Raw genomic sequence first — 24,679 nt, forward strand, 5'->3', positions numbered from 1 at the left:
TCTGCAGCTGAAAATAGTCCCCAACAATTGCACTATTCATCCCTGTATGAGCTAATCACTTATTATGAAGGTATAAATCATGATGTATTCACTCCGTCTCCCTGCCTTCATGATAAACATTGAGATCTACTGTGTATGTGGAGTTTTATCTTCCTCCTCAGTGGGTTTTTGTCTCCAGCCTCTGGAGCTGAGTCTTTTGCTGTTATCATCCCAGAGGAATTGTCTGGTATTTTTGGCATTTGAGGCACAAGTAGATAGCTGCATGCTTTTGGTTACTGTGCAGAAAGAAAGTAAAGAAAGTCTGAACAAATTAGCCAGCAGACACGCATCCCAGCCGGGTGACGCTAATACAATAAGTAAATTAATGATTCCCTTTTATCGTGATGCCAGTGAACTTTTCTCATGGACGTGAACACTTTTCCTTTTGTTATTGTGGATTGGTGAACTTTTGAACTTTTGGTGATTCAAACAAAAACATGCATTAGATTTTAATGACCTTTAAGAAGGCAGGACATATTGCTGCAATGTTTATAACTTGGCAAGATGACATTTAGTAGCTACCTAGCTGAAGATTTATAGCATATATTTTTAAACAAAACTAGCTTATTACATACAATGGTACAATGGTGTATACTGGCTCATAAGTGGAAAGGAAATGCCCAAAACATGTTTGAGGTCATTTAGAAATTATGTTAAAAACAGCATTTACAAGTTTATTTTTTCAACTGTAAAATATCCCACACAGTACATATTTTTGCTGTGATAATCAATATTTTTTACATTTATCTTGGACCAAATAATGTATGCAGTTTCAAATATGAACTTAATGACTCACTGGCTAAGGGGAATGGTAGATGAAAAAATCCACCGACCAAGCATATTTTAAAATAATAAATTGCCTGTTTGTGTCACATACACATTAGTTTCAGTAAATGTAACTGACAAAATAAAGTCTTATGTTGAATATAGACTTAAAGAAGAGGCTGGAGCAAAATCTGAAGCAAAATTATTTCAATATATAGATCAACGTTTAATTAATTAAATCCTGAATGCCCCCCAAATGTTACTGTAGTATTTGCTATTAAATATACTCAAGGATCAAACATAAAACTAAATTTAAAGGTTTTGTGAAGGGGACGTAAATCATTTCATTCAGCCTAACCCTTCTCATCATACTCCTCACTCTCTACCACAATCACCTTCTGGCGTCAAGTGATAGTTCAGCGGATCAGCTGATTTCCCATACAATTAACAGTGCTGCTAAATAAGGACTGTTCAGGATGGTCAGGTTTGCATTAGACGCGCTGTTTAGACATGCATAAAAAATACATCTGCTGACAGCAGAGGAGCAGCAGAGCAGTGTGCCAGTAAATGACACGAAAACGCAGTAGAAACTCAGCATAGTTTTTTTTCCTTACAAACTTGCATCCGTCAGTTTGGTGGATAGCCCTCTGAAATTTACTCACCAAATGGATAAATCTACCTGCACTGGGCCCTCAGGGGGGTTAATTTCGGACCATGAATGTATGTAATGAGATGTGTTGTATATGTGCTCCTTGGCTTTGAAAGTAAGACTTAGTTACCACTGTGGGTAGTAAGTTTGCTAGTAGCCGAGCATGCTAACAATTGCAGCTTATAAATACGCTGTTTAAGCTATTCCTTACATTTGTCTTGTGTTTTGAGTGGCTAATAAAAGCCACCCTGAAAACCTTGTAAATGTCTGGAATCTCTTACTACAAGCCAACATGGCCTGCTGTGCCTACAGTTATGGTAGTGAAAATATGATTTGATGCACAGGGAAGGGGTTTAGCAAACAGTCAATTACAAAACATCTTTCTTTATAACTGTAAACCTTTAGCCATGCCCTCAGTTGTCTTGGTACAGTACTTCAAAGATATCACCTGACCAGAATCAAAGAAGTAAAACCTCTGAAGTTTCAGCAAACTGCCTCACGAATGTGCCTTTAAATATCCGACACTGGAAGCTGAATTCCACCCGCTTATCCACCAGTATGTACTTATCTGCCACCCACTGAGCAGGATGCAATCTGTCCTTGTCTCGCCATGTCTTATCAACTGCTAATCTCCTCCAACCACAGCAAGGAGGCTCCCTAAATGAGCCTTCCAACCACAGAGACAAAGACAAGGTTACCCCTGTAATACTCCTCTATTTGGCATAATTTCATCCCTTTAAGTCTGTAACTGTGACAGTTTCTTGTGTCGAGGAAAGAAGAACCAGTTTCATCCATTTAGTTCATTTTACACATATTCATGAGTTTGTATTTGTGTGAATCTGATATCACAGAGTTTAATTAATGTAATCTTTTCTCTGCACCATGAGCTTAGCTCAGACAGGATTGTTCACACACTCTGAGAGCTAAGTTAAAATTTCCTCAGCCCTCTGTCTTCCCTCAAAGGCACTTGTGCACCTCCTCCTTCCCGTCTCCCTCCTCTTTTTCTTTCCCAGCCCTCTCCCACATTCAGGAAACTGGAGCGGAGCCAAGGACCCTAGTCTCCGTTTCCGGGAATCTGTCCCACAAAGCCACAGTATAGTAGATTGGCTCTGACGTGGGAGCCATTGTTAGAAGCCCAGGGCCCCCATTGTCCAAGGGAGGAACAGCAGCACAAACAAAACCCCCTCTTGCGGAACGAGTAGGAGGAGCTGTAGGGGGGACGAGAACAGGGGAACCTCAGCTATTAATATATATATAGTGGTCCCACGAGGGATATGCATATTAAACAAATACCAAGAGAAAGGGAGTATGTGGAGCCTGTTCTTTTAATGTCATTTAATCAAATACTTTATCTGTCCACTGTGATAGTGTGGACATGATTGGAGAATACTACACTGGTTATCCGTGGGAAGGTGTGATTTTTTAATGGTATGCTGTGTTGGGCTGCACGATATGAGGAAAATATGTGATAACATTGTTGAAAAGCACGATAAGTATACAACTTGTGATAAACAGATATGAAAGTGTACTCAGTTCTGCCTGTCTTTCAGTAAACTGCTGAAATGCAACAAATTGCTTGTTAAATTAAAAAAAATGTAAAGAAATACTTTCCAACCTTTCATTATATTTGTTATTTTATGTAGTTTTAGTGTGTACAAATAATGGAGTGTAAAAGGCCATCCACACCAAAAATGATGACTATAACAACAATGTGAGCATCCACACTGATAAACTATAGTGTTTTGTAAACAGTGGCGCCAAGCACGAGCTGTGTGCTCCAGCAGTGTGGACAGCTTAGGAAAATGGATATTGACGACCTGTAGCTATTTATATTTGTCTCATCAACTCTGTTAATAATCATAACATAACACTTCAACCTGCCACTGATTTCAAGGGTGAGCCTGATTGTGTCCAGGATGTCTTTTTCTTCATAGTGGCTTCATGAAGCCATCTTGTGTCATCAAACAAGCGTGTTTCATTAATCTCTCCACAGCGTCATCTGCCATGTTAGATGTGTAAATTCAGGTGGATTTTAATTGGCTGTGAGTGTTTATATCATTCATCGAATCACTCTGAAATTAATCCCAGTGATATTGTTCGCCACTGTGGTCATATAGTTGTGGTGTAGACTCTGCGATCTCTTCGAGTTCGTATGATTTTTAAAACTTTGTTATTGTTGTAGTTGTCGTTCTTGGTGTGGACAACCCTTATAAATCTTGTGGTTACTAGGATGTTGCTAGGCAGCCATCAACAATTTCAGGAAGTTACTGTGACTATCTAAGAAATGGTCTGGCACACCGCAATTTCCTGTTTTTACACCTCAGTTTCTCGGCTTTTGTTCCTGCGATAGCCATGGCTGGAGGCATGATGTTTTCAGATTGTCCATACATCCGTATGTCCCATTCTCGTGAACGCGATCATGAGAACACCCTGACGGAATTTCTGAAAATATGGCAAAAACGTCCACTTTGGTGGTCAAGGTCAGTGTCATGGTGACCTTGTATTTCTCATTCTTGTGAATGCAGTACTCCAAGAACAGCTCAAGGAATTTTTTTTTTCATATTTGGCACAAATGTTGACTTGGTGTCAACAATGAACTGATTACATTTTGGTAGTCAAAGGTAAAGGTCACTGTGACCTTGCATCTGTCTCATTCTCGTTAACGTGTTATCTCTCAAAACATTTGAGGGAATATCTACAAATTTGGTACAATGTCCATATTGAGTCACGGATGAACTGATGAGCATTTGGTGGTCATAGGTCATGGTCATGGTCATGGTCATGTACCCTGTCTGTAGCAAGATCACTTGAGGGAATTTCTTCAGATTTGGCACAAACGTCCACTTTGATTTAAGAATGAACTGATTAGAATTTGTGTTTTTGGCCATAACTCAAGAATTAAAATGCAATTATGACAAAATCTCACACAAATGTTTACTAGGATATAATGATCAAGTAATGACATTTTACATGCCAAAGGTCAAAGGTCAGCTCCACTGTGACATCATAATGTTCTGCAAAAGCACTTTTCTGGTTATTACAAAACATCATATCTCAGGAACAGAAGGGCAGACATTTGGTCAGATACTGAGTTGGTGACACTAATCTTGGGTGTCCACCGTGAAACTGTGCTGACTGTATAGATTTCCTGTGCAGCGGGGGATGGATGTAAACTGAAAAAGAAACTTGGCTGGTTCATGGAGGCATACAACCGTGAGGCAGTTATTCTAGTTTATGCATTAAACAAGCTATTTATGTATTTGTTTATTTCATATATGTGTCTTTGCTGTGTGTCTCTTTAGGACCCCAAACATTCTCAACAAAGACCCCACAGACAAGAAACCCAAGAATGAGAAATCCTCCGTCTCCCTCAAACATGAGTTTGACCCCACAGGTAAGAGACAGATCAGAGACTGACTCTGATGCTTTTGTTTTACATTTCATTTTCTTTTGATTGTTTTCAGTGGTTTCTTTGATTTGCTGTGAAGCATTTTGTAAATTCGGTGTGAAGGTTTAACTGTAACTGGCTATTCAGATGGATAACAGTGTTTCCTATAGTCTCCATTAGTTTATTACTTTCTTATTGTAACTTGCAAAAAAGCACTTTGCATTTAACAGTGCTGACACATCGTGATGAGGTTGAAGTTTGAGCTGAAACGATTATTTGAATATTTGATCGACAGAAAATTAACTGACAGCCATTTCGATAAATTAAATCAGATTCAGTTTTAATCTAGATTAAGATTAATCAAGAAAATATTGGGCAAATGAATCAGTAATGACAATAATTGCAGTCACAGCTTTGAGCGCAAAGAGTAAACTTTGATATACATGACATATTAAGATTTTTTTAAACCCTGGTGTTGTTCTTCTGTCCTCTTGAATAAATTTGTCTCTAAGGTTCATGTTATAATATGTCACACATTTGCTTTACACTTTAACATACAGTCAGGTCCATAATTATTTGGACAATGATACAGTTGTCGTCATTTTGGCTCTGTACACCACCACAATGGGTTTTAAATGAAACAATGAATACCTGTTTAAAGTGCAGACTCTCAGCTTTCATTTAAGGCTTTTTTCAAAAATGTAGTATGAACCGTGTAGGAATGACAACCATTTCTTCACACAGTCCCCCGACTTTAAGGGCTCATAAGTATTTGGACAAACTAACATAATCATCAATTAAACAGTCAGTTTTAATACTTGGTTGCAAATCCTTTACAGTCAATGACTGCCTGAAGTGTTGGACACATAGACATCATCAGATGCTGGGCTTCTTCCCTGGTGATGCTCTACCAGCCCTTTACTGTAGCTGTCTGCACTTCCTGCTTGTGTTTTGGGTGTTTTGCCCTCAGTTTTGGCTTCAGCAAGAGAAACGTATGCTCAGTTGGATTCAGGTCAGATGATATGACTTGACCATTGCAGAACATTCCACTTCTTTGCCTTAAAAATGTCTTTGGTTGCTTTTGCAGTATGCTTCAGGTCAGTGTCCATCTGCACTGTGAAGCATCGTCCAATGAGTTTTGAAGCATTTAGTTGAATCTGAGCAGATAATGTAGCCCCAAACACTTCAGCTTTCATCCTGACGCTCTTCTCAGCAGTCACATCATCAATAAATACAAGAGAACCAGTTCCACTGGCAGCCATACATGGCCATGACATAACAGTACCTCCACCATGCTTCACTGATGAGGTGGTGTGCTTTGGATCATGAGCAGTTCCTTCCCTTCTTCCTTCTCTTGTCTTCCCATCATTCTGGTAGTTGATCTTTGTTTTATCTGTCCATAGTATGCTGTTCCACAACTGTACAGGCCTTTTAGATGGTTTTTGACAAACTCTAATCTGGCCTTCCATTTTTAAGGCTAACCAATGGTTTGCATCTTGTGATAAACCCTCTGTATTTATTCTAGTGAAGTCTTGTCTTGCTTACAAGAGCAGCAGGATGAAAGCTGAAGTGTTTGGGGCACCATTATCTGCTCAGATTCAACCAAATGCTTCAAAACTCATTGGACGATGTTTCACAGTGCAGTTGGACATTGACCTGAAGCATATTGCAAAAGCAACCAAAGACATTTTTAAGGCAAAGAAGTGGAATGTTCTGCAATGGCCAAGTCATATCATCTGACCTGAATCCAACTGAGCATGCGTTTCTCTTGCTGAAGCCAAAACTGAGGGCAAAACACCCAAAACACAAGCAGGAATTGCAGACGGCTGCAGTAAAGGGCTGGCAGAGCATCACCAGGGAAGAAACCCAGCATCTGATGATGTCTATGTGTCCAACACTTCAGGCAGTCATTGACTGTAAAGGATTTGCAACCAAGTATTAAAACTGACTGTTTAATTGATGATTATGTTAGTTTGTCCAAATACTTATGAGCCCTTAAAGTCGGGGGACTGTGTGAAGAAATGGTTGTCATTCCTACACGGTTCATACTACATTTTTGAAAAAAGCCTTAAATGAAAGCTGAGAGTCTGCACTTTAAGCAGGTATTCATTGTTTCATTTAAAACCCATTGTGGTGGTGTACAGAGGCAAAATGATGACAACTGTATCATTGTCCAAATAATTATGGACCTGACTGTATGAATTGTCCCATAGTCTTTAGCTTAGGCGCTGGTGAAGAGGTGAACAGAGGTGGTGTGAGTGTAGGCAGGAACAAGTTGTCAAGGTGGTTGCCTGGGTTTCAGGGTTGACATTAATCCGTCCTGCCCTTTTCCTCACCCTGGAGGCTCCTTCATGGAGACCAGAAGACAACCAATTATCCACTCAGCTCTCTCAGATAACTCTTTGAAGTGGGAGAAGGAAAAGGAAAAGCAGACCGAGGCAGATCGTGAGTCACTCAACTTCCTCAGTGGCTACAGGAAGAACATCCCTGATGGAGCTTTCTTAATTGAGCAGATGGTCTTTGCAGATTTCAGGGTGTTGGTGAAGTTAGAGAGTAGGTGTATGTGTACATTTACAAATGGAGGCACAGGTTTGGCTTTGCTGTGTCACAAGGACTTGGCAGATTCAGATGGGTGCTGTTAGCATGTGGTCATGGGATTTCCCAAACTGTCAATAGAACAGAACAAAGGGTGGGTTAATAGATATAAATAGGTCAGAGCCATAGAAATAGAATCAGAGTAGAACAGACATTCTCATTCAAATAAATATAGCAGGATGGTCAGAGCAGTGTGCATTTTTGTGTGCACACAAACCGACTTGTGGCGAGTTGTGAATTCACTGAGGTAAGGTTTTAAAGTAGCAAACAACCAAGCTGTGGAGTAGTAACGTTAGGTTTTAAATAGGCAAATCTGTTTCAAAATATTACTGCAACTTAGGGTTTCTTTGATTCTCTTTGATTCTTTGATCTTGCATATTGTTATAATATAAGTTACCAGAGTTAGAGTTAGAGTTAGAGTTACCAGACTGTTCTAGCTGTTCTATTATTTGCCTTTACCCACTTAGACATTATATCTACAATACTGATGATTATTTATCAAAAATGTAACTGTGTAAATATTTTGTGAAAGCACCAATAGTCAATCCTACAATGTTGTTGCAATATCGATATGAGGTATTTGGTCAAATATATTGTGATATTTGATTTTCTCCACATCACCAAACCCGACCATAGCTGTTATTTTCCTGTTTCTTTTGTTGCCGTTAATTTCACGTTTCTTAAAACATGTAACGTTACTGTCGCTGCCTCCAAAGAATGAGCGAAAGCCATGTCTCTAACATGAACCCCGGAAAGAGTAGCTGTTGCCTTGGTAACAACTAATGGGGATCCAGATAACAGCTGACAGCTGAGAGGCAGCGAAAGATAGGGAGGATAAACATTGTACAGATCTGCTTATTTTCACATCTAACTCGGGGGATTAAGGGTTTATTTCGACCATCAGAACTGGTGATTGTTGGAAAAGTGGCCTAGCTAACTCAGAGGGTTTTGGTTAGTTTTACTTTGTTTCAGTTGAGCATGAATGAAGTGTGTTTTATGATAAATTAACAAGGCAAAACGTTAGTTAGGTGAAAGATAGAAACTTGAATTAGTGTACAGTTGTATTTTTCTGTTTAATAAGAAAAATAGTTGTAAGAAAAGGCCAGAATTGAGTTCTGAAACTAGTGAATGTGACACACTTTACCGCAACACTGACATGTGTTGTCGCTGTAACAACTAACTTTTGTTCGTTTATGTCCTTTCTATTCATTCTGTTTCTATGGTTAAAGATATCCTGTGGAGTTTTTGACCACCAGTAACGCTATGGAGCAAAACATTTTTTACAGTCACATTGGCAACACAATCCTCAGTCCTGGGTATTGTTTCATTAGACTGAAAGCCACCAGATGAGGATGTAAACACTGCACAATATAAAGATATTAAAAATAATAAAACATTGTTTCCTAGCACACAATGGACTAAATTGGCCACCAGATTTAAACAACAGTAACAATAATAAATCAAGCAAAATTTTTACTCAGTTTTACTATAATTTTTATTGTTTGTTCACATAATCTTTATATATTTTCTTATTTAAGTCCTAAAAGCTAGTTTTTTGTTCACATGCAGTAAGGCCATTAGGAGCATTTTAAGGAGGCAGGAAGCATGATTTCGTGTACAGATTATCTGTCTCATCTACGTTGGTGTGGATACAGTCTAGTGACAGTTTCAGAAAATATGACAAATAGTTATTTCTTATAAAAGTAACCAACTACAGCTATAACTATCCTTCACTTAAACTTAAACAAAGAGTTTTATCTTATTCTTATTATATTACTCTATAAAGCATATCAAAAAGAGAAGAGAGGGAAAACATCTCTTGCTGGCGAGTCCAGTTTTTGTTGGAAAGAGAGCAGACTTCTATTTAAAACCCTTTTCTGTTTCAGTCTCTTGATTTGTCACTTCCTGTGTGGAGAATTTTTCCCACAAGCCGAAGATTGCACCAGACCATAAAACATCATACCATGACGTTGGATCATCTTTGTCACATCCAAAATTAGGTTTATCTGATTTAACTACACCTTTAGTAGCATGTGACGCAGTGCAACGTGTGTGTGTGTGTGTGTAAATGACAGGTCTTGTCCAGCGGTGTGTGATAATCCAGAGGGATGAGAATGGCTTTGGGCTGACTGTAAGTGGAGACAACCCTGTGTTTGTGCAGCTGGTAAAAGAAGGTAAGACTCAACACTCACACATCTTTCTGTCTTTATGTGCTTATGAGGACCCTTATTTACATAATGCATGTTCTCACTCTAACCCTAACCTAAACCTGAATCTAACAAGAACCTTAAAACCAAGTCATAACCTTCAAGCAGCCTTTGAAGAAATTAAAAATTTGCCAGAGGTTTAAACACACTTGTAGAAGCAACATCTCTGACTCTGTTCTGTCTTCTGTCGTTATAGATGGAGCTGCAATGCGAGCTGGTGTTCAGACAGGAGACAGGATCATTAAGGTGACACTCGTTCATGTCCGTCTTACTTCCAGGAACAGAAACTGAACTGTTTTTTCAAAAAGAATCTTATTTCATTTAGTTTATTTGAGTTGATCCCAAATACACCATGTGTACACCAAATCTGCTGCTCAAATAAGTGCCCTACAAATGTGTTGTTGGTTTTGGTTTTTTGTTGGATTGTTGACAACAAAGCTACAGACTATCACCAGCCTTGACCTCAGCAATATGCCATGGTCGAATATTAAAAAATTCTCTCCCAATGCTTTTTCTTTTCTGACAGGTTAATGGGACGTTGGTCACACATTCAAACCACATAGAGGTTGTGAAGCTGATAAAATGTAAGTACGCATTTCTAGTTAGTTTTTTAGTTTACTCCATCACGTCATTTTGATGGCACATTAAGGCCCGGATCACACTGAGACACATCGGGCTAAAACAGCATGGTGCGCCTGTAGAATGGGGCTGCATGCGCAACTTGGCGACCCAATGTGATCTAAGGAAAAACACACTCAAACTGATCTCCTGTTGTGTCCTCCATGCACCCCTCTAAATCTGGTCTCTCTCTTTCTCTGACTAAAAGACAGTAGCTTACATGAAACTATCGCGACATGAGATATGAATCCTCCCTTCTCCCTTACATATGTCATAGGTCTCAACAGCTGATTTGCTAGTTGGATGGCCTATTTAGCAGCATAGTAAATGGCATCATACTCACCTAAGACATTTACCTGGCTGCTCATGCAACTCCATGCACGCACTCCCCGGTTAGTATTAGAATATTGGGGTGACCTTTATTGTAATGAAAGGTTCAGTGTCCAGAAATGGTGTAATGGTGATTTTGTTACCTTAGAATGAGTTGTTTGTATCTACATAGGGAGTGGGGCCTCATCCACAGAATCCGACATGATTCACCGCTACAAACCGAACACCGGCTCTAGAGAGGGCCACTCATGTTTTTGCGACGGCCTCCGTATTTAGCAGCCTCCCTGTAGCAAGTCAAACAGCACTTTTTTTAACACAAAACTGCTTTTTTTCAGTATTTTAATTGATTTAAATCCATCTGGTCCATTTGTTTTGGACAGGATAAGATCTCTGTGGATAATTCAACTCCCATTAAAAACCTCCTGAATGTCTTGATCCAAAGTTATCCAAAAAAAGATGAACACACAGTAGCAGGTGCTGGGCTAGTAGACTGTCTGCGATGAGCCCAATGGCATGGAAGAAACACTATTTGTTTAATTTTTTTAGCCAGGAAGGTCCCATTGAGATACAAGATCTCTTCTTCCAGAGAGTCCTGGTCAGACAGCTGCATTTGTAACGTGAAACTACTTTATTCAGTATTTTTACCGGTTTAAATTACCTGGTCTGTTTGTTTTGGAGAGGAAGAGACTTCTGCCGGAATGATGAATACATAAGGAATTCTAACTGGGAGTTCACGCTTCGCACATGGGAGAAGTTTCAGCTGATTGCAATCTACAACCGTCACCCCTAGATATCACTAAATCCTACATACTGCTCCTCTGAATACATCTAAAATCAATCTTCTGTCTGCATTTGACATTGTCCCACTGTTCCCACCAGATTTACCAGCCTCAAAACAGTTATAGATCCCACCTTTTGCTTGATTTGATTGGCTGCCTTGGCCAAGTGGGACATTGACAAACAGTACTACTCTGCACCTTGCTGAAAAGTAGAGAATATATTCACTTTTTTGCAAATCTAAAAGCTGCTTGCACACCTTAGAAAAAAAGGTTTTGCTGGCAATGCATTTCTAGCAAAGTGTCTCAGTGTGATCAAGGCCTTAGAATATATTTGTTACCTTGGTGGCAATAGGGCTAAAGCAAGCGTTATAGTGGTTAGTAATCATTCTGTGTGAGGGGCAAACATTGTCGAAAGACATGGACACACCATCTGTGACGTCACCCACACATTTGTAGAGGGGTGTTTGAAACTCTGGAGCTTGATTTTACAGTTTGCAGCCATTTGTTTTAGCAACAGCAGCCATGAAGTCCACATTTTGACTGACTGTGATGGGCTGAGTCAAACATGCCCCCAGTCATACAGCTCTTTGAGTTTTAGCGATTAGGACCTCCACTTCTCGGGGTTTTCCCGTTCACATGTGTGCACAGCTGGTTTGGACAAGACTTACAATGCATGACATAATATAGAAACATTATCTTGTTCTCTCCATTCCTTTCATGTGGTCAAATGTTTTTCTTCTCTCAGCTGGTTTTGCTGATCAGATCTTCACGGTGGCTCGGATGCTTTTTATAAACGTAGCAGCATTGTTCTTTCTCCTCACCCTCCCTTCATTCCTTTCCCATGACTCCTCTCTGGCAGCGGGCTCCTATGTAGCCCTGACAGTGCTGGGGAGGCCTCCAGGGCTTCCTCACATCTCCCTGGAGGAGGATGACGAGGAGGAAAACAACAAGGGGGAAGGGGCAGAGCTCAGCCCACCCTCATCTGTCTCAGCGCCCCACTCACCTGCTCTGCCAGGTGGGGAGCAGTGCAGCCTCCAGGAGCACAGCACCTCCTCTCTGCCTGATGGGGTAAGGTAGAAGAATGAATGTGCCAACAGAGCTGTGTCTCTTTATTAAAGGACGGGACGACTTTATCATACAACATTTATCTCTCACTAATAGGTGAGGGCAGCGTGCAGATAAATACAAAACCTCAAAATATCCTAATTAGACCTTTCTTTCTTTCTTTCTTTCTTTCTTTCTTTCTTTACTTCTTTATTTACTTCTTTATTTATTTATTTGTATCCCCAGTAGCACCAGCATAAACACTGACTATTCTTCTTGGGGTCTACCCACATACCTTAAAACACACTTACTAAACAGTAATTATTGATAAACATAAATCCTTGTCTGACTGACCTTGAATCATATATTATCCATCCTTTGCTTTCACACATTTAATTCCAAGAAAATATGGTTAAAAAACATATCTCATAATCTTCCCTGGGGGTTTCTATTTATATGTAATATTATCACACCATCTCCATAATTTACAAACATGATTCACTCATAGTTCCTTAAATTTAAAACATTCCTTAATATTCTCTTGAACAATATGCACTGGTAATGAATTCCACCTGACCATGGCCCTGTACACAACTGTTTTCTGTATCACACTTGTTTTAGCATTATTATTATTATGTCTAAAAATTGTGTTGAGCAAACTGAGAGAATAACCTCATCTGATCTGATGTGAAGTTCTCTTCTCGACTATGAATAAAAAGTTAAGTATGAAGAACAGACACTTAATGTCTGATTTTGTTTTTTAAAAACAATTTTAACTTTCTCAAAGCAAGGAAACTTTTAGAAATCTGTTACAATTCCATCACTACATACACACAAGACCAAATAAGACGGATAAGATAATGATGTGTGAATGTATAAGATACTGAGTAATAGATAAATATCATGAGCTAAAGATGAATTGAAGAATTTAAAGTACTGTAGGCCTGTTTTAAACCCATTTCCAAACTCCATATTTGTAGTCATATTTTAACATCTTTAGTAGCTTTAAAAAAATCTGTTTCCATTATTACCATCTGCCTTATTTAACTTTACATTAAGTGATTAAAGAAGGTACATTCAAGATGGAGATACACTTCCATATTTCTTGCACAATAATGCCACTACTGCAAATATTTTGAGCCCCAATAGCAAGCAGTAAAACGGGAAAACTCACTAAAAAATATTTAGATTCTTCCAGAGAAAACACAGTTTGGACTTTTTATCACTGTCAATATTATAAAGTCCTTGAGTAACACCTTACCTGTCTGACGTTTAGAAAAATACAGAAATACAGAAAATTGTTTATCTGATTATGAGCAATCATTTCTCTGTGTCAGGGGTCTGAAAGCATGCAAAAAAGACTAGATTACCATCTGGGTGACTTCATGCCTGCAGGATAATAAGGCCACTATAAAGGAATATAATTCCTTAAAGGGATATTATATAAGCTTTTATATGATAAGCTAAGTAAGCTTTCTCCAGGAAAATGTGTTTAAAACAGATTACAATATAACATCTGTTTATATCATGTTGTCCAGCAGTGCAATGTTACACAAATTGAAGTGTTTAAACTTCTTCTCGATAATCTAGATGAATAATGCAGATTATAATTCAGTCTATAAATTAGTACTGGTGAGTAAAATCTAATTATAAGGGAGTCCTGCAGAATCACAATCACCTGCTGATGTATACAGTAATGCAGAAATATAGGATATAATAATAAATATTCATTTCACGTATTTTACAAGTGAAGTACTGCAGGACAGACATTTATTTATTTTTAAAATATTAAGGTTTGCTGTATCTCAGTGCTGAACTATAACTTCCCTGCTCTGTAACTTTTATCTGTGATGAGGTTCATGATATCAGCAGCTTATCTGACTGATGCAACCCACGCAGCTCATTATTTTTAAGCTCCATTTACAGTGCATTTCTGCCAGTTTTCACCAAACCTGCTGCACTGTGTCAACAATTTGTCCTCTCTGTAACACTTAACATGTCAAACTAAAGACTTTGGTTTCATAAAATCTGAAATACCTGTAAATTATTTGTTCCTTGTTAAAATTATCTCCTTATTTGCACCGTGACATTTTTCTTTTTCATTCAGTTCTAATACTTAAATTTGAAGACATGCACTGAATGACAGTTAATTTTGTTAATGTTCAAGTCAATCATATTTATTTATTAATGTCCTTGTTCCCTTTTTTTTCTTTTTCACTTTCATTTTAATAGTATCACTTCTCTTTTGTGTTTTTCTTGAAGTCCCCTTCATTCACATTTGGCATTACAGGAATAATCATCTAATGGTGTGTTTTCAACTGATTTTTGGCTCTTTTGGCTCAGTGTTGCCTCGTTATTTTCTCTTCTAGGATGAGAACAAAACCATGCACAACCAGAAGGCCGACATCCTGCAAAAGATGCTAACTAAGGAGCAACAGGACCTACAGGTGTGTGTATGATGCCATGAGACTGTCTGTATTTCCTTAGACACAGTGATAGTAAAGAAAATTATATAAAAAGTATGTTACCAACTCCTGAATACTCTGATTATGTATCGTGTTTCCATTGGTTACACATTTGACCCAGAAGTCAAGAGATCTTTGAACACACTTTTCATGTGTGGCTTATGTCTGCTATACTTTGGGATTTATTTGTGTTAAGGCAAAGGAGGAGGAGTACAGCAGAAACCCTCGGCCTAAACTACTGAAGGAGGTCCAAGAGGCCAAGAAGCACATTTTACAGCTGCAGGAGCAGCTCAGCAAAGCAGCAGCAGCATTACAGGTAGAAAACTAAACCCTAACTGCATTTTTACCAAGATCCTTTCAAACTCTTTTTTCTGACCTAAAGAAATACCTGACCAAAACTAAGGACAGAAATTACTTTGTTATTGATAAACCACAGTTTAAAACTTAGCATGATCCACAGTCAAAATGGCCATAACTGTAAGATTAAAAGAGATTTACGGAAATGATTCTGCTAAATCTCATTTATCCATGGACCAATAACCATTACCACCACTCAATATGTGTCAAAACTCTCTCAATTTGGACGACATTTTCTTCTCTGAAGTCTAAATTAAGCTTTGACTCCTCCGTCACGTCCACAGACTTTACATTAACACAGGTCACTGCAGGCTTGTAGCTGATAAGAGAGTGAAGTAATTGTTATGTGTGTGTCTCAGGATGGAGCCACTGGGTCCAGGAATGGTGAGGCTGAGGAGGGGGACGGCAGGCCCCCTCAGAAAGAACAGACCATATCCACCCGTGGTGACAGTGCTAACGATGGGCCTTTGACCAACAATAACTCTGTGGGTATAATGACAGATCTCTGCAGTTAGTGTGGTAAACCACATTACCCAGAAGCACTCTGTACTTACTTTGTTAAGTCTGGTTTTGTTATGGTTTCGTGCCAGCTGCTCAAGACAGTGTTGGCAGATGGTTAAATACTTTGTTGCTTCGTTTGTGTTTCAGTGTAGAAAATTCTAGACAGTGAGTAATTAGTAATGACAAGTAATTATTTGTTAATTTCATTGATCAAGCAAAAATACCAAACATTCACTGGTTGGATCTTATTTTTTCTGTTTAATATGATTGTAATTCTGATATATTTGGGTTTTAGACTGCAAGCAATTTGAAAATGTGTCCTTACAAACTGTTTTCTGACAGTTTACAATCAAATAATCCTTAAAATAATAAAGATATTAATGTATAATACATCAGTAAAAGCTTTAGGTTGATTATCCATTCCCTAAACACCTCTCAACTTCAATGTCATATGGAAGAATTACTGAAAGGGACTAGTGGACATAGGCCCAGGGGCCCAAAGTGTCAGAGGGGCCCCTGGCCTTCACCTGCAAAATGTAACTCAACTTAAAAAGTACTGACCAGGAAGAGACTCAGAATGACTACAAAGAGACACAAAAACACAAGAAAGAAATGCAAAGGAACTGTAAAGAGACACAAAACAACTACAAAGACACACAAAATAACTACAAAAACATGCAAAACAACTACAAGGAGACACAAAAGGACTACAAAGAGACACCAAACAACTACAGAGACACAAAACTACAAAGAGACACAAAAGGACTACTAGACGCAAAACAACTACAAAGAGACAAACAAAATGACTACTAAGAGACACAAAACATCTACAAAGAGACACAAAAGGACTACATAGAGACACAAAACAACTACAGAGACACAGAACAATAAGTAAGAGACACAAAACAATAAGTAAGAGACATAAAACATCTACAAAGAAACACAAAACAAATACAAGGAGACAAAACAACTACAAAGAGACACAAAACAAGTGATGATTACAAGAAGACACAAAACATCTATAAGGAGACAAAATGATTACAAAGAGACACAAAAAGGCTGCAAAGAGACACAAAACATCTACAAAGAGACACAAAATGACTACAAAGAGACACAAACCATCTACAAGGAGACACAAAACGGCTACAAGTAGACATAAAACAACTACAAAGAGACACAAAATGACTACAAAGAGACAAAACAACTACAAGGATACACAAAACGACCAGAAAGAGACAAAACAACTGCAAGGAGACATAGAAATACTACAAAGAGACACAAAATAACTACAGGGAGACATAAAACAACTACAAAGAGACACAAAACAACTACAGGGAGACATAAAACAACTACAAAGAGACACAAAACAACTACACAGGGAATGAAAACAACTACAAGGAGACACAAAACAAGTAATAAAGACAAAATTACCTCAAAGAAATATAAACAACCTTAAGGAGACACAAAATGACCACAAAGAGACAGAAAACCACCACAAAGTCAGTGTGTCTTGCTCTTATGTAGTAGATTCGATGGGGCCCTTTGCATATCTGTGCCCAGGGGCCCATTGTCTCATAATCTGTCATGCAGTGTCACCATGATTTTATTTATGATGTTAGCAACAGTATAAAAAGTTCATACTCTATGTGGTTTGTGTTATATGGTGTTTTTAAGACTAACCATGGACCAGGTGCTGCTGTTGACAGTGGAATGTTTTTAGTAATAATAATAATAATGTACTATAAGAGTACCCACGATCTAATGTTACAACAGGAAGCCTCTCTGAAAATACTGCTTACACAGACTCCTTTGTAATAACTCCCCCCCCCCCCCCCCTCCCCCCCCCCTTTTATCACATCTTCTATAAATAAGGATGAAATGGTCCTACTTTACAATCTCGGGGGATTTCCCAGCATTCAGCACCAGACTAAACAATCAATTTGGGTTAAGTGTTGTGTTGTTCAGTGTGTGTATTAATGTGTGTTTCTGTCTGTGTGTATAAGGTGCACAGCAGCCCCCTCACAGAGGGTCCTGGCAAAAGAGAGACGCCCTGTCAGAGCCCGGACATCAGCCGCAGAGACGGCCTCAACTTCTGCTCATCGCCTGACACTGAGGACACCCCTGACACAGTAATACACTCACACACACACACACACACACACACACACACACACACACACACACAGACAGTTAACTAGCTGACTAATGTAAACTGTTGAATCCTGTAAAAGGTGTTTGAGTGTAGTATAATGAGGAATAATGTAAGAACAGACTGTTTATTCTGACATAACACATACAGTCAGGTCCATAATTATTTGGACAATGATACAGTTGTCATCATTTTGCCTCTGTACACCACCACAATGGGTTTTAAATGAAACAATGAATACCTGCTTAAAGTGCAGACTCTCAGCTTTCATTTAAGGCTTTTTTCAAAAATGTAGTATGAACCGTGTAGGAATGACAACCATTTCTTCACACAGTCCCCCGACTTTAAGGGCTCATAAGTATTTGGACAAACTAACATAATCATCAATTAAACAGTCAGTTTTAATACTTGGTTGCAAATCCTTTACAGTCAATGACTGCCTGAAGTGTTGGACACATAGGCATCATCAGATGCTGGGTTTCTTCCCTGGTGATGCTCTACCAGCCCTTTACTGTAGCCGTCTGCACTTCCTGCTTGTGTTTTGGGTGTTTTGCCCTCAGTTTTGGCTTCAGCAAGAGAAACGCATGCTCAGTTGGATTCAGGTCAGATGATATGACTTGGCCATTGCAGAACATTCCACTTCTTTGCCTTAAAAATGTCTTTGGTTGCTTTTGCAGTATGCTTCAGGTCATTGTCCATCTGCACTGTGAAGCATCGTCCAATGAGTTTTGAAGCATTTGGTTGAATCTGAGCAGATAATGGTGCCCCAAACACTTCAGCTTTCATCCTGCTGCTCTTGTAAGCAAGACAAGACTTCACTAGAATAAATACAGAGGGTTTATCACAAGATGCAAACCATTGGTTAGCCTTAAAAATGGAAGGCCAGATTAGAGTTTGTCAAAGACCATCTAAAAAGCCTGTACAGTTGTGGAACAGCATACTATGGACAGATAAAACAAAGATCAACTACCAGAATGATGGGAAGACAAGAGAAGGAAGAAGGGAAGGAATTGCTCATGATCCAAAGCACACCACCTCATCAGTGAAGCATGGTGGAGGTACTGTTATGTCATGGCCATGTATGGCTGCCAGTGGAACTGGTTCTCTTGTATTTATTGATGATGTGACTGCTGACAAGAGCAGCAGGATGAAAGCTGAAGTGTTTGGGGCACCATTATCTGCTCAGATTCAACCAAATGCTTCAAAACTCATTGGATGATGTTTCACAGTGCAGATGGACATTGACCTGAAGCATATTGCAAAAGCAACCAAAGACATTTTTAAGGCAAAGAAGTGGAATGTTCTGCAACGGCCAAGTCATATCATCTGACCTGAATTCAATTGAGCATGCGTTTCTCTTGCTGAAGCCAAAACTGAGGGCAAAACACCCAAAACACAAGCAGGAAGTGCAGACGGCTACAGTAAAGGGCTGGCAGAGCATCACCAGGGAAGAAACCCAGCATCTGATGATGCCTATGTGTCCAACACTTCAGGCAGTCATTGACTGTAAAGGATTTGCAACCAAGTATTAAAACTGACTGTTTAATTGATGATTATGTTAGTTTGTCCAAATACTTATGAGCCCTTAAAGTTGGGGGACTGTGTGAAGAAATGGTTGTCATTCCTACACGGTTCATACTACATTTTTGAAAAAAGGCTTAAAAGAAAGCTGAGAGTCTGCACTTTAAGCAGGTATTCATTGTTTCATTTAAAACCCATTGTGGTGGTGTACAGAGCCAAAATGATGACAACTGTATCATTGTCCAAATAATTATGGACCTGACTGTATAGGAACTTGTGACTTGACAAGCAGCTAGACAGTCACTATTGGGGTTTATTGAAGGGTCAGTTGTGAATTATTGCAGATTCAGTTGTAAGAATATTTTCTCACCAGTCATGTCTACCTGCCTTTTTGAAAAAAATTACTGGTGTGAGTTTTTCCATTAGTGCATATAACCGTGTCAATATATCACACAGGACTCCATTGCTCAGTGCATTGTGGGTAGCCCTCCCTACCTCCTCAATCCCCAGATCATCGGTGCAGAAGATGACTACTTTGACTCTCAGCAAGAGCAGGTATCTACTGAAATGTTTTTTAAGCAACTCGTGGACTAATTGGAAAAGAAGTTCATCTATATAAACATTTAAATGTGAAAATAAGGAAACACTATGCTCCCCTGAATGACTGATGTAGTCATCTCAGGCGTCCGAGGGCTCCATGTTTCATTAAATTCAGACTGCTCGTGTGAAGTTATGGGAGCAGTTTGTCATATTGACCCCCCCCCTCTCTCTGTCAGATTAATGGACTGTGTAGCTGTTTCCAGAGTATAGACTCACTGAAGACTCGGCCGGCTCACCTCGCAGTCTTCCTCCATCATGTTGTCTCGCAGTTTGACCCTGCGCCTTTGGTAAATCACACACACACAATACAGACTGAGGTATAATAATAATTAACAGGCAGACAAGAACCGTTATTAATTGTTCCAGTGTACCATTTGCAGGGATGAAAACAGCTCGATATGCGATATACAATGTACGGTATGTGCCGATATTACAAAGCCTGTCACAATACGATTATTATCTGCCCATTTAACAGTCAGTTACAAAAGAAGCTGCCATGCCTTTCTTATTTGCTTTTGGCCATAAAAGATGGAAACAACACATAAATAAGTAACTATAACTGCTTAAGTGTAGTTAAGTTTACTTTGAACTGACTCCATGAACACACATAAAACAGCAAATGGGAGAGAAAAGAGTTCTTTTCATTTCAACCCAAACCATCATCTTTTTCATAATATTTCTGGCCTATCTGGCTGAAAACCCGCAAGGCAAACTTCTCCCAGACTGCCATAAAACATAAACAACAACATAATTTAACATACGTATCAAATTTAGCTCAGTAATAACTGTCAAGGTTCATTGATAAAACAGTTGTTTTTTGCTAGTCACCCATTATTAGCATTAGCCAGTTTACATTGCGGCTAGCGGACATTTTTCTCTACTTATAGCTTAACAAATTCCATGTATTATTTATTCTTTTTCTCACTCATCAATAGTTTAAAAAAGACATGAAACAGAGCAGCTAATGTTGCTGTAGTGAGAAGTTAGTGGAGTGAGATGGCCGTCCAGGCAGGTAACGTTACAACATGTTTTATCTTGTAACGGCATTGTTTATATACGGCATGTGCTCTGTCTATTGACCCCTTTTTTCTCCAAAATCTGAAATATTTCAACACTGCTGATTTATTCCCGAGTAAATAACGTTATCCTCATTGTCTTTCTCTTGGCTGCTTGCCATCTGCCTGCCGCTGTTTGACAGTGACACAGACTTTCAAAATAAAAGCTTATCCTAAGGATGACGATATAGATCGATGTTTTCACTTTGCATCAATGACATTGGATCATTGATCATTGAATTGATATATCAATCCAGATTAATGGATCTTTACACCCCTGGAATATGGCATTAATAAGTGCTTTATAAGGATTCATAAAGAGCCAATATGCTATTAGTATGCATGCTAATAAGCAACTCGTCAATGGTGAATTATGTGAATAATGTAAAGTGTTTACAGTAAATTTTATCTAATGATAAAAGTTGTTTGGAGGACTGACCGTGACATACATAATGACGACTGGAATACAGTAAAAGGCTTTGCCAAAAAAAAAAAAAGAGTAAATACAGTTTGAATGTAAATAAAGTGGGCCATGCATTGATCCTTGTGGAACACCTCTGATCTGAAAAACGTTTCTGAGGCAGTGAAGTCATAAAACAATCTGATATTCTAAATGAGCTGAGGATGTGCACGTTGACAGTATTTTAAAGCTCTGACTGTCTTCTTCCCTCTGTTAGCTTTGTTATCTCTACGCTGACATGCACAAGCAAACCAACTCCAAAGAGAGCCGACGCTTCTTCATGGAATTTCACACACTCTTTATGGATCGAACAGCGGTGGGTTGTTCTTTTACTTTTTCTTCCTCCGTCAATTTCTTTTCTTTTTGACCACATTTCAGACTTATTGAATATTTTCTACATTTGCTGACATGTCTCATTCTTTCTCTGGTTGTCTTTTCCAGAATCTTAAAGTACCAGTGCCAGAGGCAGTTGCGGCTGAATTGGGTAAGAGATAGGAAGACACTTAAATGTAATGCAGATGTCTTGAGTGAATTGATTTGAAATGCCTTAAAAATATCATGTTTACAAATGCTTTAAAAATTAAAATCACGTGCAGGGTAACATTACACACAACTTACGAATCAGCTGGCTGCTGAAGCTTGACTTGAACATCAACCACTGATCTCATAATGTAGCTGATCTGACTTAAACTGCTTTATGTTTTTAAAATGTGTTCTCAGTCTTTTACAAAGGATATAGAAGTTATCTGGAAAAAACAAAAGATAAAATGTTCACACTCATATATTTCTGCAGAACTGGTTGATAAATGAACTCACCTCTTCTGCAGCTAGTATTATTATTGTAAGATCTTTGTCTTGTGCTCTGTAAATTTCATGGTGATCTTGATATAGATTAGATATATTTATGTTTATATAAATATGTTTTGTGTACAAAATTGACAGTTTGAGAGTGTGAGATGGAAAGGGTTCAACCTGTAAGGAGCATAAGTATAATCAGTACATTTTATGACGATCTGTCATTAAGGTATTGTTATTTCTTGTGTTTAAATTGACATTTGGACCTGATGGTGGTGCTAAACGAAGGTCACAAAAAACATGAGGAATGAGATACGAATGAAAGCTTTAGAAAAAGCTATGAGTTAGGAACGCAGCACCCAACTTTTTCTCTCCTGATACTGATTCTGATACATCAGCTCAGATTATTTGTTGACACTGAGTACCGAAGAGACACCAGTGCTCTTTTTTTGATTAATGTAAAAATCTGAGTGCATATTAAATCATTTTTGTTTAGGAAAACTTGAGGGATTGCAAAGGTGCTTAAAACTGAGTCTGGGATCCACTATAACTGAACAGGTGTCTGGTAGCGGAAACATTAAATGTTATAACAACACAGACAAAGAAAATGTCAAGATACCATTCAGGCGTTTCAGATCTAGCATCTCAGAATATTTTACCACAAATTAGGAGTCAGGTAAGTGGTTGGGCACACAAATAGATGGATGGTCTTTTCATATGTTATTTTTCCTGCTTTCTTAATCAGTTTCATAAATGCATATGGTTATTTCATTTAACTTAGTTAGAGTTAATGGCTGTGATAACACATTTTTTCTTTCTTTGTGTGTCTCTGCACAGAGAAACGAAGGCTGGAGTTAATCCCGGAGGAGCTCTGCAAACAGTACACCCAGGCGTTACAGGACACACTCCTACCAGACCTACACAAGAACCTGGAGGACTTCAGGTGAGAATTACTCAACCGCATAACCATTCTTTGACAATCAGGGGCGGCTGTGGCTCAGGAGGTCCACTCATTGGAAGATCAGTGGTTCGATCCACGGCTACTTTGCTCCAGATGTCAACATATCCTTAGGCAAGATACTGAACCCCAAACTGCACTGTGTGTGAGTGCTTGTCAATGTTTAATAGATGAGCAGGTGGCACCTTGTATGGTAGCCTTGGCAATCAGTTAATGAATGTGGGTGTGAATGGGTGAATGTGGCATGTAGTGTAAAAGCGCTTTGAGTGGGCAGAAGTCCAAATCCAAGTTCATTTACTGTCAATTTTCCATTCTCACAATAATGATTGAACATGAAAGTTTTCCTGGCAGAAAGCTGTTGTAGGTTAAATGTAACAAGGTCATGTCTCCATATGTTTCCCATGTGAATGATTGTTATTTGTGTGTTTATGTTTATGTTAACGTGTGCAGACAGAAGCGCAGCATGGGTCTGACTCTGGCCGAAGACGAGCTGTCCAAGCTGGACTCAGAGGGAGGAAAAGACCAGCAGGCCCTGGAGAAGGAATGCTCCTGTGCTGAACACATCCTCTCCAAGATAGAGGATATCCTGTGAGTCTCTGAGCACACACACACAAACACAAAGACACATACATGAGCATACTGAAGTCATATTTTCCCTGTGTGATTGTGTGTATGTGCTAACCCGGAGTTGCCTGTTGCAGGTTGACGTCACAGCCCACAGAAGAGGAGAAGTGGTAAGTGAAGGAAGTTTTTTTTTTGTTATGTCATCAGTCAGCTGTAGGAGAGTCTATGTCACATTTATTTTTCAGGAAGTTTTTAGTTTCTGTTCCAGTAATTTGCTGATGAGCTCCTATAATTCTATATCTATAAATCTTTAAGTGTAAATGGGTCATCTCAGTGCTTAAATTTTAATCATATTTACAATAAATTGCATGAAAATACCTCAGAGGACAACACTATGACAGAAGTTTGAGTCTCGTTTATAGAGAAAGTTATGTGTGATATAAAAACTAGCTGTACTAGAGGTATTAGGATCATTAGTACGTTGTTGTATAATAACGATATTTGCAGTTGAACCCCACAGATTTGTGTAAATTTTGCCGCACAGTAGATAGCAATAAGATGTTTTTTTTTTCTTGACACTTTTTCCTGTCATGTTACAGCCAAACAATGCAGTATGTGATTCTCACCTATATGAAGCACCTTGGGGTGAAAGCGAAGGAGCCTCGCGGACTCGAACATAAACGAGCACGCATCAACTTTCTGCCCAAGATTAAGGTTCGTTCCCTTGTTCAGAAACAGAAATATGCTCTGTTGTTTTCATGCCCACACATACACATGAAAGCATAATCACATGTGCTTTTAATGGCCTTACAATGCTGCCCTTCAAGTATATATTTAAAA

At 38.8% G+C, this 24,679-nt stretch overlaps 1 protein-coding gene across 2 annotated transcripts in view; it reads left to right on the forward strand.

Annotated features, from left to right (window-relative positions):
* The window catches only part of arhgef12b (Rho guanine nucleotide exchange factor (GEF) 12b), a 54,411-nt gene that overhangs the window by 14,270 nt on the left and 15,462 nt on the right, over positions 1 to 24,679 (forward strand). For both annotated transcript variants that reach the window (XM_078172312.1, XM_078172313.1), the window contains exons 2-18: positions 4,756 to 4,847; positions 9,512 to 9,610; positions 9,840 to 9,889; positions 10,170 to 10,227; positions 12,230 to 12,438; positions 14,784 to 14,861; positions 15,076 to 15,195; positions 15,596 to 15,721; positions 17,741 to 17,866; positions 19,864 to 19,962; positions 20,184 to 20,294; positions 21,740 to 21,838; positions 21,964 to 22,006; positions 23,155 to 23,260; positions 23,726 to 23,863; positions 23,977 to 24,009; positions 24,439 to 24,553. In XM_078172312.1, coding sequence (XP_078028438.1) covers positions 4,756 to 4,847; positions 9,512 to 9,610; positions 9,840 to 9,889; positions 10,170 to 10,227; positions 12,230 to 12,438; positions 14,784 to 14,861; positions 15,076 to 15,195; positions 15,596 to 15,721; positions 17,741 to 17,866; positions 19,864 to 19,962; positions 20,184 to 20,294; positions 21,740 to 21,838; positions 21,964 to 22,006; positions 23,155 to 23,260; positions 23,726 to 23,863; positions 23,977 to 24,009; positions 24,439 to 24,553 — 1,702 coding nt within the window. The remainder of the gene's footprint in view (positions 1 to 4,755; positions 4,848 to 9,511; positions 9,611 to 9,839; positions 9,890 to 10,169; positions 10,228 to 12,229; positions 12,439 to 14,783; positions 14,862 to 15,075; positions 15,196 to 15,595; positions 15,722 to 17,740; positions 17,867 to 19,863; positions 19,963 to 20,183; positions 20,295 to 21,739; positions 21,839 to 21,963; positions 22,007 to 23,154; positions 23,261 to 23,725; positions 23,864 to 23,976; positions 24,010 to 24,438; positions 24,554 to 24,679) is intronic.

Source organism: Epinephelus lanceolatus, chromosome 11, assembly GCF_041903045.1.
Source record: "Epinephelus lanceolatus isolate andai-2023 chromosome 11, ASM4190304v1, whole genome shotgun sequence".
NCBI lineage: Eukaryota > Metazoa > Chordata > Actinopteri > Perciformes > Serranidae > Epinephelus > Epinephelus lanceolatus.